At 40.9% G+C, this 19,337-nt stretch overlaps 1 protein-coding gene across 1 annotated transcript; it reads right to left on the bottom strand.

Moving 5' to 3' along the window:
• Nucleotides 1-835: 835 nt before the first annotated feature.
• On the bottom strand, nucleotides 836-19,293 carry ITGB1BP2 (integrin subunit beta 1 binding protein 2). The gene is made up of 13 exons (XM_063432750.1): nucleotides 19,113-19,293; nucleotides 17,771-17,891; nucleotides 12,684-12,733; nucleotides 12,542-12,598; nucleotides 11,809-11,969; nucleotides 9,467-9,570; nucleotides 9,335-9,390; nucleotides 9,162-9,232; nucleotides 6,465-6,576; nucleotides 5,700-5,810; nucleotides 4,625-4,687; nucleotides 1,009-1,794; nucleotides 836-976 (listed from the first exon to the last, which is right to left on the bottom strand). Exons 2-12 carry the CDS (start codon nucleotides 17,880-17,882, stop codon nucleotides 1,570-1,572), a joined length of 1,122 nt encoding a protein of 373 aa, XP_063288820.1. The 5' UTR covers nucleotides 17,883-17,891; nucleotides 19,113-19,293; the 3' UTR covers nucleotides 836-976; nucleotides 1,009-1,569.
• Nucleotides 19,294-19,337: the final 44 nt, after the last annotated feature.

The following is a 19,337-nucleotide window of genomic DNA, read 5'->3' on the forward strand; positions in this document are numbered from 1 at the left end:
TTTGGTGTTAATTCATGATTTCACAAGTATCCCACTAGACCACCAGAGCAGCTAATACAGGGTCTTTTAATATTACTTTCTCCTAAAAGGTTTGGAACTACATACCCCTTCTGTGGCAGACCTTGTACCAATAAGACATGTAGTATCTAATCAGATATAGGGCAAGGGATGGCCAATCTTAACCCTGGAGCTACTAAATGAACTATACTTCCTGGATACTCCGCCGCCCTAAAGGCCATTTAAGCATTACAGGAGAGGTAGTACCCGAAGACCTATAGGGCAATGATTTAATAGTGATAGTTACTGTATTGCCCATGATGCTCAGCTAGTCTTTGCTAGGTTAGCAATATGGGAAAGGCAGTCACCTGAACCACAGAATGATGCCAGGATACCACCTTGTAAAAATGATACGTCTGTAAACACATTGACAATGTGATTGGAACCCAGTCCAAAGAAAAAGAATGTTAGTAGATGGTTTTAAATAAAAGCGGTCAGGTCATCCAAGACTGGCAGTTTGGTGGTTAAAGTTTAAGTTTTAAAAGTTTAAGTTTGTTATATTTTTATTGTTATGATTGTAAACCCCTGAAGCTTTGAATAGGCTCCACAGCCTAGTACATTGAAAAATAAATAAACCGTCTGTTTGCTGTGTGGTCCAAGATTATTTATACATAAAATATTGCCTACCATGCATCCAACAGGATCAAATTAAGAGTAATAAAGTGAGGTGGTGTGTGTTGTGATAAAGTGTCCTGTAATGCAAAAAATGGATCCCCTTATAAAAAGTAACACGCCGTGCATATACAACGTGCTTGTCAAATTGCTAGCAAATACATGGTTTACAGTTTAATACTTTTAACTATTACTTTATTGGTCTAATTTTTTTAATTAATACATTTACTGGTGTCATCAGTACGATATACAGAATTGATCTGTAAAATTGGACGCGGATTGACAATTTTTGCAGGAGACGGGAACACTTTAAAAGTACACACACACACACACACACACACACACACACACACACACACACAGCAGCCATCGTTAGCGGTAAAACAAACATTTTAACATCTTTAAAACACTACAGAAATCAGCGGGAGGGTGGGGATTGGCTCCTGTGGCCCTCAATATGCCAACTTGCAATTACAATGGGGTAAAAAAAATAAAAATGTATATATATATATAAAAAACAAAACAAAAAATAATTATGTAATGTGGACCAAGCTTCCCCACCACAAACAAAATTTGTCCTCCAACAGTGAAAGACTCCAATACAGGTAACCGTTTAATACTTAAACTCCATGAATTAACAAATCTGAAGTGTTTTTGTTATTTTCTCCAATGGTTGTTACGGTCCGAGTCAAGGTTTGTCCCATCCTGTTTATCTCTTCAAAAATAGTGGCATTCAAGTTAGGTGGGATAGAGAATGAAGAAAAAGTTTGATTTTTATGTGAAAACAAAACAAAACAATGGTGTAATTTCCAAGTGGCAGAGGGATTTTCCGAGGGGAACCATGCAACAGGGGAAATGGTTTGCGAGAGGCTCTGAGGTTGCTGCACAAGGTAGTGGTTTTCAGTCGCTAAATTCTTCATCTTCCGACCAACTCAGGCAGTCATCTGATTCTTCACCTTTATCCTGGAGAGGCTCACATGTTGGCTGTGGTTCGCACTCGGGAGAAGGTTGTGTGGAGATTGCCGACAGTTCTAGGCGCCCCCATGTCACAGGGTATGATTTCCTTAGCGTGATCTCCAGTTTTGTGGGTAGCAAGTTCACAAAACTTTTGTCCACATCGATAACCTGAGGAACCATTAGAACATTTGTAAATGTAGACTATCCCCTCAAAAAACGAACATAAATATTGGCAATTACATTAAAAAAAGTTATTAAAAGAAAAACAAAACACTTAAACAACACTGGCAATACGAACAACTAAAGACCAACAGGATTATTTACTAAAATAGGAAGGAAAACTGAATTTCAAGTTCTAAACCAGAGTAGCTGCATGGAAAGCATGGCAGACTAAGAAAATGTTTTTAATTTGGCAAATTTAAACCTAAATTTGAAATTCTCCTTGAATCTTCACTTAAGTGATTAACCCTGAAATATAGTCTTCTGTTCATACCCTCCATGGTGTAAGGAGCCCATACTGAAAACTTCAATGTGAATTTAAAATTTAAAATTCAAAATAGCCAAACCGTGGGGGGCGGGGCCGGACCGCCGAGCTGGCTGGTCGCATGCGAGACCAGCTCCTGCAGCCTGAAGCCAGAAACAACTATATTTGCACAAATTTTAGCTCAAAACCTGCCAGCAGCGGTGGTCCTCGCCGGGCAGAGAGCCCTGGATCTGGGGTGAGGCTGGCCCAAGAGGCTACAGTCCCCTGGAGGAGGAATCCTATCCGACGTTCCCAAGGCCTACTCCGGAGGCGAGTGGGGCGGACGGCCGCTGCCCTGCCGCTTACCGTTCGGGGCTTAGAGTCGGACCCGCGGGTATACCGGCCCCGTTCCCCCCCCTCTGGACCGGTGGGGTGATCCCGGTCTACACTCTCGAGACCTGCTCGTCGACAAGCGCAAACAACGAAGCAGCAGGACCGCTCAGACCCACGCCCCAGGCAGTGCCACCAAAATGGCGGAGGCCTTGCGAGATGGTGTTGAGACCGGAGCCCTCACAAGCTGCTTATCCATGGCAGAAGTACGCAGAGCGGACTGCACACATCGCAGAAACTAGCTATAATCAATATGGCGGAGATTACACTCGAGCCAGCGGACCCAATAGAAGAGACCGATATACTAGCACGGCTGGACGCCACATTTCAAGCGTTTTGAAAAATAGCAGACCGACTGAGCACAAGTGAAGCTCGAGCTTCAGACCCACCTGAGACGCCACCATACCTCTCCCGCCCAGAACGCACACCCAGTCAGGCCAAACGCGCCAAAATATGGCGGAGGAGAAGACGCTCTCTCCTGCAGGCAGGGGCACACGCGACGGCGCCCAACAGCGTCTACCACACAGTACATCAAGCTGCACTCAAGCGTGTGGGAATGCAGCAGCTAGCCGTGAGAGCTGGGAAGAGCCTGCACTCATACCCGTGAGGGACCCACATTACACCCACAGTACACCTGCAAATATACCTGGGAACAGAACGGACACCGCCCACACCTCGGCAAGCAGACAGCGGAGTACATGAAGCACGCTTATTGAGCTGCACACGTACCGCACCGAATTAACCCCCTGCCTCCTCAAGCAACCCTACCGAGCAGATCCCTACATAACTCTCAACTCCTGCCATCGGAGAGACTGGGGCAGCCGAAGGGGACAGTGTACCTGAAACAAACCAAGCTCACAACGTAATCTATTACTGCTATTTGTTTACCATAAGCGTTGACTTAGCTTTTTTGTTTAGGGAGTTAGTGAGTTATATTTAGGCTCTCAGTGCAAATGTTCATGTATTCAGACAGTGCAAAAATACTTGTGTATGCTTAACATTGGGTCTAGCTACCTAAGCGGTGACAATCCTTTACACACACCCTAGACAAGTTAATTCAACCTGTGTCTATGCTGGGGGCTCAAAAAGTCTGCATTGTACTGTGATGTCAGGATATTGCTAGTTCATCTAATCTGCGCTAGAATCATACAACACTTAAACGCCTATCGTTATGTCAAAGCGTGAGCTCCTTAATTAATAAACAAGCGCTGGTAATTCTATAATTCTATAAACACTATACATGACCTTAACTACATCTATTGTCTAACGTAATATATCCAGATATAAGCAATTAGTTATGGACCGGAACACTCATGTTAATATAAAATTGTGCAAGTACTACCATGTACCCCACTGTTATAACTGTCCTTGAAAAGTATGTGGAATGCCGTTGGGGTACCACATACGCGTTGTTTTACCTTTATGCACAACAAAAATAAAGAATTTAAAAAAAATAGCCAAACCGTAAAATAATCGTAATCGTTTATCCTTTCAGTTTCGCTACTCTGAGTGTAAACTGTACATTCACTTTGAATTCACACTTTAGTTAATGAAACCTGACAGTGCAGTAGAGCTTCAAGCATAGCGTGACATTTTAAAGTTCCAATATTGCTTAGCATTACCGACGGAGGGGACTTTTTGCTGCATTTTATCTTGGGGTTTATTTGTTCCTGCACATATGAAGTTCATTTTAAATGTGAAGCTTCTATGAGGTTTTAATAAATCCGTGTCACATATTTACACAATAAAGGTTCTCTATTTTCACGAGTGCAGTGTTTAATGAGACTGTAGAAGCTGTACTGCACTGGGTATTTCCAGCAAGCTTCTAAAAACCTTCTTTAGAATGAGTGAAGGATTTACATAGGGAGCTGGACACATTTTAACCATGTCACTAGATAGGTTTCTGACTAATGCTTAAAGGAACACGCCCATCCATTACGATGGAAGCTTATTTACATTATGGGGCCGGTTTCTTACCATCAGGGGTTAAACCATTTGATAACAGCTTAACCACTGAGTTAGGGCTTTGGTGCTCCTGCCTCCTAGCTTCCATCCCTCTCGGCTGTGCAGTATGAGGAAAGATGGAACTTACATCGCAGTTTGCCACTTTATAGAGTCCTTATATACGTTACTGATAATACTTACACCCCATAATTCCAGCTGACGCTTGAACTCGCTCTTCTCTTGGAAGGAAATCTGGATGTCAATCTAAGAAAAGATAAGGGTCATTATTACAACATTGGCATTCATTCACCATTCTTTCTAATTATTAATTTCCAGAAACTCAAGCCTCTGGATACCATTACATGAACATTAACATTGTAGCTGGGAGGTGAAGATCCATGTCCAGAGACTACAGATTACTACCATAAACCCTCCCCCCCTCAAAGAACCAGAAGACCCTGCAGTGGGTCAGGACACCAGGTGACTGGATAAACAATGGAAGTCAGAGAGCTACACGTGAGATTCTAGAAAACACTGTTATGATGAGGATATGCGACTGAAGCCATCTTGGAAAGTGATTTTTTTTTTTACAATCTATAAAGCAGGAGTTTGTTACACTAACCTTTAGTGCTGGGGTAAGATATTTCAGGCGGTCTGTCAAATTGTTTTGATTCTTTTGTGTTTAATTCTATATTATGACCTTCCTCAAAACAGTAGTGGAGGGGGAAGTAAGAATCAACATCATCTACCTTTTGGTCACCCTCACCGAACTTGTTCTCCAAAACCGAAGAAATGCCATTGATGCATGTTAAATTATGCAAGAAGGTTTATGAATACATTCTAAATACCATAACCACTACAGCACACCAGGAGAGTCTTGGCATCCCCCAATGTAAGTAGTCAAACCAATTTAGAAAGGTCTGACTTCATGCCTGGGGTACGCAAGGCATGGCTCCATGTCAACTCTCAGCTACCATGATAGCGTCTATTAGCTCGCCTGAGATAAGCCCGGCAGTGCAGGGCTAGCTCAGACAGAGCTTCTGGCTCTCCAGTAGGCTCAAATGGAGGCAAGGAGCAAACACCAAGTGAGAAGTAAAATTGTTCTAAAAAGAATTCCATGCCAGGTCCTCATCAGAGCTTTGCTCCCATCTATCACCATTCCACATAACCATAACCCAAACAATGCGAATGTAGACCGATCCCAGACGTGCCTTCCATGCCACACATCCATACACATAATAAGGCCTACTAATAAACTGCAAGTCCCCGTTCTTACCGTTGTGCGATTAGCATGAACACTGCTGAGCTCGGGAAGGGCTGCTTTAGCATAAATAGTGAGGACAACAAGACTACCCGTCTGGTGCCAGTCATAACGACATGAGACTTCCTGGAATAAAAAGGAAAAGGAAATATCGGTCTATATTCCTCAATGAGACTGGCAGAACATAAGGCTCGGTTAACATATACAGGTGGTTTACAGGCCTTTTAATACCTTAGTCTCTTTAGTAGTGAATCGATAGACAATACGCACTGAATACTATACGGAGAGCGCAAGTGACAGACTGATAAATGTGTTATTAAATCTGTAGGATCAATAATAAATATTGCAGTATAACCATGAGTATACAGGACATATAAAGCTCTGAGGATTTCCTGATATTCTGTAAGGCGATAGAAGACTACAAAGAGACCACGACGGCCATATGGCCATATGGAGTGCTAAATAAGTGAGCTCAGAACCCACTGAGTTCCATGCAACAATATTTTAAACACTGCACGTTATGCGTAAAAAACAATTCCGGCGCAATGTTCTAGAAGTGAAGCAGTCACCGTGGAAACCAGAATTCTTTATACCAAACACCTGTTTTCTTTTAAGGAAAATGTATACACAGAAAGATTTAAGAAATTAACCCTTTAAAATCTCTGGTAACATTTCTTACTCTCGATAAACAGTTCCTGTTGTCCCAATAAACTCATATTTTGGCCAGAATTATTACACAGACGTTTCGGCTCATCACACCTCGCACTGTTTTCTTCTCACCTTTTTTCCTGCTATCTGAACCCACAGATGCTTCCCTGAGCTGCACCCTCTTTGCTCCAGAAATTCATTGAAGTCACTGGTTTTAATGGCACAACAGGACCAGTACTTCATGCTGAAAATAAATGGATATTATGAGCACTGTAACAGACACTGGCATGGTGCGAAAAGGCACACATGGATTCAGGGATGTATTTACCACAAGGCAAACAAGGCATTTGCCTAGGGCGGCACTATCAGGGGGGCGCCAAAAAACGCCACCCCAAGCTCCCAAACAAATGCCTTGTTTGCCTCATGTCCTGGGGCTGTCTTTCTTAGGGCCCCCATCCACCCCCGAGGTGTTAAACTATTAATATTCTAGCCAGGCGGCAAGGAAGCGCTGTCCTCCACTCTTCTTGCTCTCTCACGCTCTGTGAGTGAGTGTAGCTGTCAGTGTGTGTCTGTGAGCGAGTGTAGCTGTCAGTGTGTGTCTGTGAGCGAGTGTAGCTGTCAGTGTGTGTCTGTGAGCGAGTGTAGCTGTCAGTGTGTGTCTGTGAGTGAAGCTGTCAGTGTGTGTCTGTGAGCGAGTGAAGCTGTCAGTGTGTGTCTGTGAGCGAGTGAAGCTGTCAGTGTGTGTCTGTGAGCGAGTGTAGCTGTCAGTGTGTGTCTGTGAGCGAGTGAAGCTGTCAGTGTGTGTCTGTGAGCGAGTGAAGCTGTCAGTGTGTGTCTGTGAGCGAGTGAAGCTGTCAGTGTGTGTCTGTGAGCGAGTGTAGCTGTCAGTGTGTGTCTGTGAGCGAGTGTAGCTGTCAGTGTGTGTCTGTGAGCGAGTGAAGCCGTCAGTGTGTGTCTGTGAGTGAGTGAAGCTGTCTGTGTGTCTGTGAGTGAAGCTGTCAGTGTGTGTCTGTGAGTGAGTGAAGCTGTCAGTGTGTGTCTGTGAGTGAGTGTAGCTGTCAGTGTGTGTCTGTCAGAGTGTGTGAAATCAGTGAGGATGGGTATGTCTGTGAGTGTGTGTGTCTGTCATTGTATGTGTATCTGAGAGTGTGTGTCTGTCAGTGAAAGTGTGTGTTGGTTAAACAGTGTGTGTGCCAATGACTGTATCTGCAATTGAGTGTATGTCAGTGCATGTATCAATGACGGCCTGTGTCTGTCAGTCAAAAAAGTGGCCTTGAAACAAATGGGGGGGGAGGCAAATTACGATTTAGGGGGTTCCCAAATTTAGTTGTGCCTAGGGCAGCACAAATCCAAAATACACCCCTGCATGGATTGTCACTAAAGTCGGAAATGTGGAAAATTGACCAGGGAGTTGCAAAGTGAAGTCCAAAAAAAAAAAAATATGTAAAATGCTGTAAAAAGTCTCCAAATTGTCTACTTTAGTCTAAATTTATCTTGCAATTCTCCACAAATTGGCAATAGTCAGGGTTATTTACTAAAGTGAGAAATAAAAGTGAATTTAAAATTCAAGGCCAGAGTAGTCGAGCCGAAGGCATTGCTGACTTGATATTTTTTTCCAGTTCATCTATTTTGACCTTAAACTTGAAATTCCCTTTAAATTCTCACTTAACCCGGCTAGTCACTAAGTTGGAACACGAAGATATCAAAACAGAAAGAACACGGGATACAATTAGTGGCACTTTGTAAGAAAGGGTTAACATTGCTGCAACTAGAACAGTCTGTGCGGCTGAAACGTAGAATGCCATAGTGAATTCATATAGACACACATCCTTACAAATACACATACAGGATTTGTATTCATGTTTTTACCATAATGAGGTCCACCCAGCCTCCCTTTTCCTCCCTTTGCTGGGGGAGACTTTGAGTGAATCATATCCTAATTCCCTGGTGTTCCGAGATATCTCTGTGCGCACATCACACAGAGAGCTGAAAAGCTCCTTCTGTCTCTCTGCAATGATGCCAGGACAGGGATATCACATCCTGGCATCACTACATCACCACCACAAGGGGTACAAGTGAGAGCTTTAAAAAGGTTTTGAAATCAGTATTCAGAGCAATCGCAGCTCCCTCACTGACGCCAGCCTGTACATTAGAATTGGCAGAGCAGACAACTCTATTAGAAATACACCAGTAAGCAGGTGCCTATGCCTCTTAATAGTAAATCTGGCTCTGATAGCGGTTTACAACTTGCGATAATAAGCAGCCACAAGATGGGCATAGAGCTTTGAGGACAGTTTCCCATTTGTGTTCTAATTCATTCAGCAACGCATTTTACAATCTTAATATAATTTATATATATTAAAAAAAAAAAAAAGAATAATTCTGCAAAACACCTTCAACAGACTCCTCCCAAAATAACAGTGGGGTCTCCATTGCACCGGGGAAGGAAGTACAGTGATCAGTGACCGGCTCTTGGGGGACTGGTGAATATGATACACCTACTCCCACCAACATAGACACAATGAAATAGAATGGAGACCCAAGCTTTAGTTTCTAAACAAGATGTTAAGAACCACTGAAATAGAGCGGTAAAGACACAAAATAAGTAGGCATATTTGTGACCTATTTATAAGGTATTTGAGGTGATGTAAATTGCTTGTTTTAACTTTGAATATATAAAGAGTGTGGATTCTCTAGACAGCTATGGGATTTAACCATCTGCACCACTTGATATTTTTATATTATTAGGTTTGAGGATAGGTAGTGGGACACCTATCCAGTAAGTGATTGTAGCTATTGTCACGTATAGCGGGTGTCCCTATTTCTTACCCCTCATGGAAGACTGGAACTCCGGGGTGGTAAACACATGTTCCTGCATCACTTTCTGGCCCCTGATAAACCTGCAGAAAACAACAGCGCCAGTAGTGTGAGCTGAACAATGCATGTGGATACGTATTAAAAAAACATACAAGTGTAAAATCATAAACATGAACGGAGCTCACCTCTTTACAGCCTGAATGTTTACACCTTGTTCCAACAACTGCAACATCAGTCTCGGCTGCAAAAAAGAATATACATTATCGAATCGAATAACCAATGGCGATCACCCTACTGCCATTTGTCTACGCACTCACCTTTTTGCACAGACACCTCTTTGGTCTCCAAGCGAAGCTTCTCCAGCACCTCTTCAAGTGAGCGAGATACTTTGAACGTAAGAGGGCGCATCTGTTCCTGTGCACTGAAAATCAACACAGGCAGAATTTACAACATTCAGGTCTGCGTTAGTCATTTGAAGCAAATTACCCTACTGAATTAAACATTGATAAATCACATATAACTTGTGTTAACCTTCGTATACGTGATGATCCATTTCTGTTTAAAATGTATATTAAGACTTGGCAAATAACATCACAATCCAGTTTAGTCCTGGCGCAGCCAAGGCACACGTCACTACAGGAGAAGAAACAAATGTTTTTTTTCCCCCTCCTCCCTCTATGCGGAGTGATAGGGGCAACAATGCAGAACTTTTGGCAATAATTGATTGTGGATCCAAGATGGAGGTGTTCAGCTTCAAGACAGTGGTATATACAGGGTCATGGATTTCCACATCGACGTCGAACACGGTTTTAAATATAGGGGTAGTTACTGGGGAGAGATGATCCCATTAAACAATACGATAAGACTTATTGAATGAATTAGTGCAAACGGCCTAGTATGCCACTTGAAGTGGAACTTTAGAAAAAAAACTTGCTGCTGGTACTTCTCCCTAATAAATGTTCTCTATAGTGAAAACTTAGGGCACAAACATAAAGAACGAACAAAGACGAATGTAGGAAACAATGAGGGAATTAGGAGGTAGAATGTCTTCTCAAAGCAGGAGTATACTAAAGTTATGTAAACCATAAATATTTAGTAATAATGCAGAGGGCATAGAGCTCACTGTCCTCTACAGACAGAGTGAGTAATAATGCAGAGCTCGCTGTCCTCTACAGACAGAGTGAGTAATAATGCAGAGCTCGCTGTCCTCTACAGACAGAGTGAGTAATAATGCAGAGCTCGCTGTCCTCTACAGACAGAGTGAGTAATAATGCAGAGCTCACTGTCCTCTACAGACAGAGTGAGTAATAATGCAGAGCTCACTGTCCTCTACAGACAGAGTGAGTAATAATGCAGAGCTCACTGTCCTCTACAGACAGAGTGAGTAATAATGCAGAGCTCACTGTCCTCTACAGACAGAGTGAGTAATAATGCAGAGCTCGCTGTCCTCTACAGACAGAGTGAGTAATAATGCAGAGCTCGCTGTCCTCTACAGACAGAGTGAGTAATAATGCAGAGCTCGCTGTCCTCTACACAGAGTGAGTAATAATGCAGAGCTCACTGTCCTCTACACAGAGTGAGTAATAATGCAAAGCTCACTGTCCTCTACACAGAGTGAGTAATAATGCAGAGCTCACTGTCCTCTACAGACAGAGTGAGTAATAATGCAGAGCTCACTGTCCTCTACAGACAGAGTGAGAAATAATGCAGAGCTCACAGTCCTCTACAGACAGAGAGAGTAATAATGCAGTGCTCACAGTCCTCTACAGACAGAGAGAGTAATAATGCAGAGCTCACTGTACTCTACAGACAGAGAGAGTAATAATGCAGAGCTCACTGTACTCTACAGACAGAGAGAGTAATAATGCAGAGCTCACAGTCCTCTACAGACAGAGTGAGTAATAATGCAGAGCTCGCTGTCCTCTACACAGAGTGAGTAATAATGCAGAGCTCACTGTCCTCTACACAGAGTGAGTAATAATGCAAAGCTCACTGTCCTCTACACAGAGTGAGTAATAATGCAGAGCTCACTGTCCTCTACAGACAGAGTGAGTAATAATGCAGAGCTCACTGTCCTCTACAGACAGAGTGAGAAATAATGCAGAGCTCACAGTCCTCTACAGACAGAGAGAGTAATAATGCAGTGCTCACAGTCCTCTACAGACAGAGAGAGTAATAATGCAGAGCTCACTGTACTCTACAGACAGAGAGAGTAATAATGCAGAGCTCACTGTACTCTACAGACAGAGAGAGTAATAATGCAGAGCTCACAGTCCTCTACAGACAGAGAGAGTAATAATGCAGAGCTCACTGTACTCTACAGACAGAGAGAGTAATAATGCAGAGCTCACTGTACTCTACGTACTGAGTAATAATGCAGAGCTCACTGTCCTCTACACACTGAGTAATAATGCAGAGCTCACTGTCCTCTACACAGAGTGAGTAATAATGCAGAGCTCACTGTCCTCTACACAGAGTGAGTAATAATGCAGAGCTCACTGTACTCTACGTACTGAATGAGTAATAATGATAATAATAGTGATAATAACTTGTGCTCACTCAGTGTATTACATCTTTATGTATTACCAATGAGATTCTGTGTGCACTAAACACTAAGTACGCATCATGCATATAGAAAGCAAACAATCCGTCACCTTACCTGGGTCTCTCTTTCTGCATCTTTTCAGCAGATTTTGGGCCTTGCACAATTATCTCTGTACAGGAGTTTGATCCAGACTCTGATTTGCTTTTGTTTCCAGATACTTCAGGTCTAAGAGGTTCCAATGGTTTCTCATTACTGTGAGGACCTTTGGTACAGCCCTACGATAAGAGAAAATGTGAGCAATTCCAATGGGGAGCTTCCACTGAAACTAATGGGAAACGCACTGATTAGGTACTAGAACAACCTCTGTGTTAGCGTGCTCATGCTTCTCTTATTAATATTTACCAGAGCCACTTGTGAATGTGCCATAAACCCCCTATAGCATTCATTAAAACTATGGGAGTGATGGTGCACAATTCTGCAAGAGGCGAAGTATGAAAGCAAGCACTGCATATGGGACGAGTACACATCTTTATGTTCATTTCAAGCTCTGACAAAATAAAGGAGACTTCTTTTTTTCTGTTCCTGTTTTTAAAATTTGCTAGCGTGCACAACAAACTTGGATTTTTTTATTCCAAGAATGTCCACATTTTGCATACTAGTAGACTGTGTGCATTGCATGTCTCCGAAAGATTGTTTTATTCACACTTAAAAGAGCAAATGGCCAAGTATGGTACACTGCCAACTGGGATGATAACTGATGTGGACTGATCACACAGATCATACCACCTACACCATGCTGGCACAAGGCTGTTAGGAAGAAAGTATAAAATAGCAACATAAAATTTACCTGGATCGCTAGAAATTCAGAGAAGTCCGTTGTGCGTTTTTTACAGCAGGACCAGCCCTAGAGGAAACAAGAATAAGTAAATTCTCAAATAAACAAAATAGAAGGTGGATGTGACAAGAAACAAAAACAGACACACACTGACCTTCAGGGCATCATGAAATATGGGGTACCCAGGGTGAAAGAGGCAAGCATCTGTGGGTTTAAACAAAAATAAGCAAAATGTATGTTAAAGGCATGTAAAAAAGCTGAATGTCATTCTGCCTCCATTCAGTGCAGCTTGGCAACAGTCAGGATCCAAACAAATTGCTGTATATAAACAAAATGAAAGTGTAACAGGCGCTCCAAATTAAACCGTGATAACAAATGTGTCAAACTGGTATACACACACGTGCTTTCCCCAAAACCCAAACTAAAATATAGACCAAAACAAAGATATACCAGTAAAGGAATACATCTTTACTTTTACGTTTGTATTTATATTTATTTGATCGCTGTTTTACGGGATTTATTCATTTACAGGTATATCTTCATGTTTTGGTGTATAAACTGTTGTATATGCCCCCTTATCAGTGGGTTACAGTGGTTATGATGCTTGGTGTGATCCATTAGAAAAATAATAATAATAATCTAAACCGCAACACGTGAGTAACCTGAAAAAAATGTCAACATTCTTACCTACTGAAACCCCATGATATTTTCACTTCCTATATGTTCAAACATATACACGCACACGTGAACACACACGCACATTACCTATGCTATACGATTTTGGAAAAGACATATCAAATCAAAAGCATGTTTTTCATTCAAAGACAAATTTTATTTGCTCTAATGCTGCCGGTCAAAAAAACAACTCTATAAAGTACTTCTGGTCCAATATTAAAAAGTAGTAAACAATGCAAGACTTCTCTTATATATAGTACACAATATATTTTCTTTTAGTGATTATGTAACTAAATGCACCAATAGATCATTTAAAGGGATACTAGAGGCATTAAAACAACTTTAGCTTAATTAAGTGGTTTTGGTGCATAGATCATGCCCCCCGTATTCTCACTGCTATATTCTCTGTCATTTAAGAGTTAATTCAGCTTTGTTTCCATTTATGCAGCCCTAGCCACAGCTCTGCTGGCTGTGACTCACAGTCTGAATGAAAAAAAAAAAATGGTTTCGTTTCAAGATATTAACTTGCTTTAGAAGTTTTTATCCCCTTCTTTGTAAGTTTGATCAAATACAGGAGCTTCTTGCAGGCTCTATATGGCTATTAACTGAGCAGGAGATAAATTCTCAAACAGAAAGCGCAATATAGGACGTTTAGCATTAAGTCTCTCGCGGGGAGACCTAACGCGCATAAGCGGCGATGGCCGCACTCGCATTAGTAGTTCCATCATAGGAAAGCATGCATATTGGGTTCTACATGACGCTGGATGTCCTCATGCATAGCATGAGGATGTCCAGCATCAGTTAATCAACCAAAAGTCGCCTAACTACTCGGAGGTCCCTCTAGTGGCTGTCTTGTAGATAATTACTGCAGTTTATTAAAAAAATTACAATTACATTTGCACGGCTAAGGGACATGGGAAACTACACTCAGACCACTTCAATGAGCTGAAGTGGTCTGGGTGACTATAATGTCCCTTTAACCCCTTAAGGACTGAGCCAAATGCACACGTTGTGAACAAAACAAAACGTAAACAAAACCTGGCATTTGCGCTATGTCTGTCCAACCGTAATTCACCTCTTTCATATTAAATGCACCCACCCTTATTATATATAATTTTATTCAGGGGAAACAGGGCTTTCATTTAATATCAAATATTTAGCTATGAAACAATTTAATATTACAAAAATGGGAGAAAATAAGATTTTTTTATTTTTTTTTTTAAGTTCTACATGACATTTTAACTGCCAATGTCATAATACTGTTTGCTTTTACTGCAATAAAATACACATATCTGTATTCAGCAAAGTCTCACGTGTAAGACAGTACCCCCTATGTACCGGTTTTATGGTGTTTTGGGAAGTTACAGGGTCAAATATAGCACGTTACATTTGAAATTGAAATTTGCCAGATTGGTTACGTTGCCTTTGAGACTGTATAGTAGCCCAGGAATTAAATTTACACCATTAATGGCATACTATTTGCAATAGAAGACAACCCAAGGTATTGCAAATGGGGTATGTCCAGTCTTTTTTAGTAGCCATTTGGTTGCAAACACTGGCCAAAGTTAGCGTTAGTATTTGTGTATGGAAAATGCAAAAAACACGCCAATTTTGGCCAGTGTTTGTGGCTACTAAAAAAGACTGGACATACCCCATGTAACGGACCGTTTTGCACACAAGAGGTTAAAAGCCGTTTAGGCGATATTCCCCTTTCCAGATGCACAGCCAGCTGCTGTAAGCACTAATCTCCCGAACTGCAAACTACACGAATCCTCCAACTCCCGAACAGGAAACACACGAACCCGGGACACAGCCAAACAGGAAAAGCATACAATCAGCTTACACTCCTGGCAATCAGCATACAATCCAAATCCCCCAATAATGAGACGACACTTCGTTTTGAGGGTCATGCAGAATCTGGTTTACTGGGGCTAACTGCCCAGCTTTTATGCAGGTCTCCCACCTGGAGGACACTCCCCTAGATGGAAGACTGGGAAACATATTGGACATTGACCAATCACAGACCTACAAATTTCAACAATCCCACAATGCATCACAATCCCTCCTCTCTGGCCTGGAGATAATTGGGAAGTAATCCAATTATCTCCAAGGACAGAGGCAAAACTCCATTACACACGTTAGTAAAAAGACATAAAATTACATACAGTTACATTTATTATATAAAACACACACATTCTACATATCTCCAGATAGCTTAGATCTGAGCGCACATTATTACCGAATGGCGCTCAGATCACATACATACTGTTCAATTGCCATGGAGCCAAAGTCTTTCCCATAGTCTTTCGTTACACATGGCATGGCTTTCTGGGGTGATGCGGTTCATACGGTTAAACTACCGAATGAACAGTCAGTCGGTTCCACTACCAAATGCAGAGGTAAGGAGGCTTGCGGCTCAGCGGTGTTCGCGCAAATAAGTGTTCGTTTTCAGTTCCATAGTTTGGGCGCTGAACACCGCTGGCCGTTCGGGAGGTAAAATGGCCGCTGCCACATGTTCGGCAAACGAACAAAGGCCACCCAGCGTTCATCAATTAAGCTGCGGTTAACCGCAGCTTCTGGGCGGTCAATTGACGGCACACTCCAGGTCCCAGGTGGTCCATCAATCGGTACTTTGTTCGGTAGATTGAATCTACCGAACACCCCGGCAGAAAGGCACGAATAAGCCTTTTAGCAGGGAAAATAAAAGGTTTTAACTGCCGGGCCATAGTCTAAAGGGAGCAGGCGAGCAACCAGGCTTCTCCAGTGCACAGTGGCGAGGTTGGTTCCGCCACACCCCATTTGCAATACCTTGGGTTGTCTACTATTGCAAATGGTATGCCATCATAGGGGTAATTTTAATTCTTGGGCTACCATAGGGTCTCAAAGGCAACGTAACCAATCTGGCAAATTTTAATGTGAAAAAAAATGAAACCCAAGCCTTATATTTGCCGCTGTAACTTTTAAAAACACCATAAAACCTGTACATGAGGGGTACTGTTATACTCGGGAGACTTCGCTGAACACAAATATTTGTGTTTCAAAACAGAAAAAAATATCACAGCAATAATATCGTCCGTGTAAGTGCTGTTTGTGCGTGAAAAATGCAAAACGTCACTTTTACTGGTGATATCATCGTTGTAATACATTTTACTGTTTTGAAACACTAATATTTGTGTTCAGCAAAGTCTCCCGAGTAAAACAGTGCCCCCCATGTACAGGTTTTATGGTGTCTTGGAAAGTTATAGGGTTAAATATAGTGCTAGCAAATTAAATTCCCTATACTTTCGGCATGAGTTGTCAGCCAGGTCCCGCTAATTGTAATTAATTAAGATACCCAATTATGTAAAAATATTACACACACACACACATATATATATATATATTTTTTTTATTTATATATTGGTGTGTGTATATATATATATATATATATATATATATATATATATATACATACACACACACACGTATATATTTATGTATATAGATATATATTTCGTTCTGCGTGTATTTTGATATAAATATATATATATTAATATCACAATACAGTTAGAACGAAATAACACACATCTATATATTTAATTTATTTTTAATTATTTTTTAAATGTTATTTTTTCACGTATTTACATATAACAATAATTATATATATATATTTAATCAGAATCAGTCTACGTGTAATCTGAGATATATATATATATATATATGTAAGAAACAAAGGTAAGAAACAGGAGCACTCGCTTGGATTTTTCAAATGTGTATTAACCGTTTAATCACAACTCAGCATCAACGTTTCGACCCTTCAGGGTCTTTATCAAGATATATATATACACACACACGGATCATATATATATATATATACACACACGGATCATATATATATATATACACACACGGATCATATATATATATATATACACACACGGATCATATATATATATATACACACACGGATCATATATATATATATATATACACACACGGATCATATATATATATATATACACACACGGATCATATATATATATATATACACACACGGATTATATATATATATATATATATATATATATATATATATATATATTTATTTTTTTACACTTATTTAACTTTAATTTATTTGATTTCCAGCCAGCAGGGGGACTACCTGTCATTACCTACAATGCAGCAGGCGGCTAACCCGGCCATGTGATTGTGAGGTCCTCTCACATGGCTGGGGGGGGGGGGGCTGCAGGAGGACGGATGTGCCGCGGGGGGCTCCCTGGGAGTCCCCCCAACCGCAATCGCCGGCGACCGGGTAAGTAAAAAAAAATAACGGAGGGCGTACTATTACGCCCTGCGGCGTTTAGAGCCGCTTAGACTAGGTCGTAATAGTACGCCCTCCGGTTTTAAGGGGTTAAGAAAGGATGTGCAAGTCCCATGCAGGAAGGTATGACAACAGCAGTATAAACAAAGTGATTTAACTCCTAAATGGCAGAGAATTGAACCATGAGACTGCACAGCTATGATCTATACACTGCTTCATTAAGCTAAAGATCATTTAACTAGAGGTAGTATTAGATTGCTTTTTACCTGCACTGTGGTCTTTGAGAAGGAATGTCTGCCCGCATCCTTTGTTATAACACATCACAGCCGCATCAGACGGACTCTGAGTGTCATTTAACCCAATGGCCTGGGAACTCATGATAAGCAACTAAATGAAAGAAATAAAAAAAAATAAAAAAAAATCTTTAAACCACGATAATTTGCTTGAAGTAAGTATGCAATACCAAGAGCGTGTTACTTGGAGAGAAAATTGGAAAGGAAACATACATTGGCATAATATGAGTTGCAGTGTAAGCAGTAAGCAGGGCAGAGGATACAATTCCAATTGAATTATATACTGTATATAAAGGAAATAAATCTTTAATTACTACACTGTGTTTAAGCTAAATTAAGTGCTAAATTAAGTGCAAGGTGAGCCTATAGCCTACTATACTTCTAGTAACAATAAAAGTATCAAAATCCCAAAATAATTTAAAAACATCCAGAAGACAAAAAAAATATATACATTTAAAAAAGAAAAAAAAAACAAAAAAAAAAAAAACAAACTTTGCCGTACGTAAAATACCGAAGCTTTGATGACGGTTCCATCTGACATACCTTAGCAATACAAATCGGATTTTCCAATTGGCAATTATAGTAACTTACTGTACATATGAGAGAAGAGCTGTGGGGGGATCGCAGTCTCACGGGATCCCCACAGGCCTCTATTTTGTACTCTGACATGTGCAAGAGTACATAAGTATCTGGCTACTGTTGGCATACAGCTACAGAAAGAAATACATTGCAGTACTGAATAAAAAGATTTTTATACACATATACCCTCTTACCCCCAAGATATCACTATGAACAGAACAAATCACCACCTTCCACATAGAACAGTGTCACTTTAACCTCCACAGACGGGGAATATGCTTGTTAGATAGTATAAATAGGACAATCACAAGCAAGGCAAGGTAGAAAGAGAAGAAGAAACATGGACAAAAAAAAAATATTCTTACAAGTAATCACTCTGCAAAAAACATAGGGTATCACTTAGAATTTATTCAGGCTCGTAAGACCCAATCACACGGGGATCTTTATCAAGTCTAAGGTCAGATGGGTTCAAACAACATTATACAAAATACAAATGAATTAGAAGTGAAAGAGGAGAAGCACATCACTATTTTTCAGTATAAAAACCAAAAGTGGGTCAATCAATGCTACAGTAATACAGTACAAACTATTTCAGACATAAAATGCAGCAATGGAGAAAGCAGACATTATAAGGAAAGGGAGAATGGAACCAGCGGTAAGTACAGACGAGCAGAATGTGGAGTAAACAGTTTAACAAAATGAGAGAAGAAGCAGGGATAAATAAGACAAGATGTACACTGATACCGTATGAAGTTATGGAGCACTGGAGTACAGAGCGATGGAGCACATGAGACTGATAGAACAGCAGCGTGCAAGGCCTTGCATGTGGCTATCTTTAGAGTCAGGGGTGTCTGCCCAGCACCAAAGATGGAAAGAAGAATGTCAGCAGCTGTGACCGACAAGAGGAAAGAAGGCAAGATCACTGGGGAAAAGAAAAAAAAAAATCAGAAAAGAAAAACAG

Source organism: Pelobates fuscus, chromosome 9 (assembly GCF_036172605.1).
Source record: "Pelobates fuscus isolate aPelFus1 chromosome 9, aPelFus1.pri, whole genome shotgun sequence".
Lineage (NCBI taxonomy): Eukaryota > Metazoa > Chordata > Amphibia > Anura > Pelobatidae > Pelobates > Pelobates fuscus.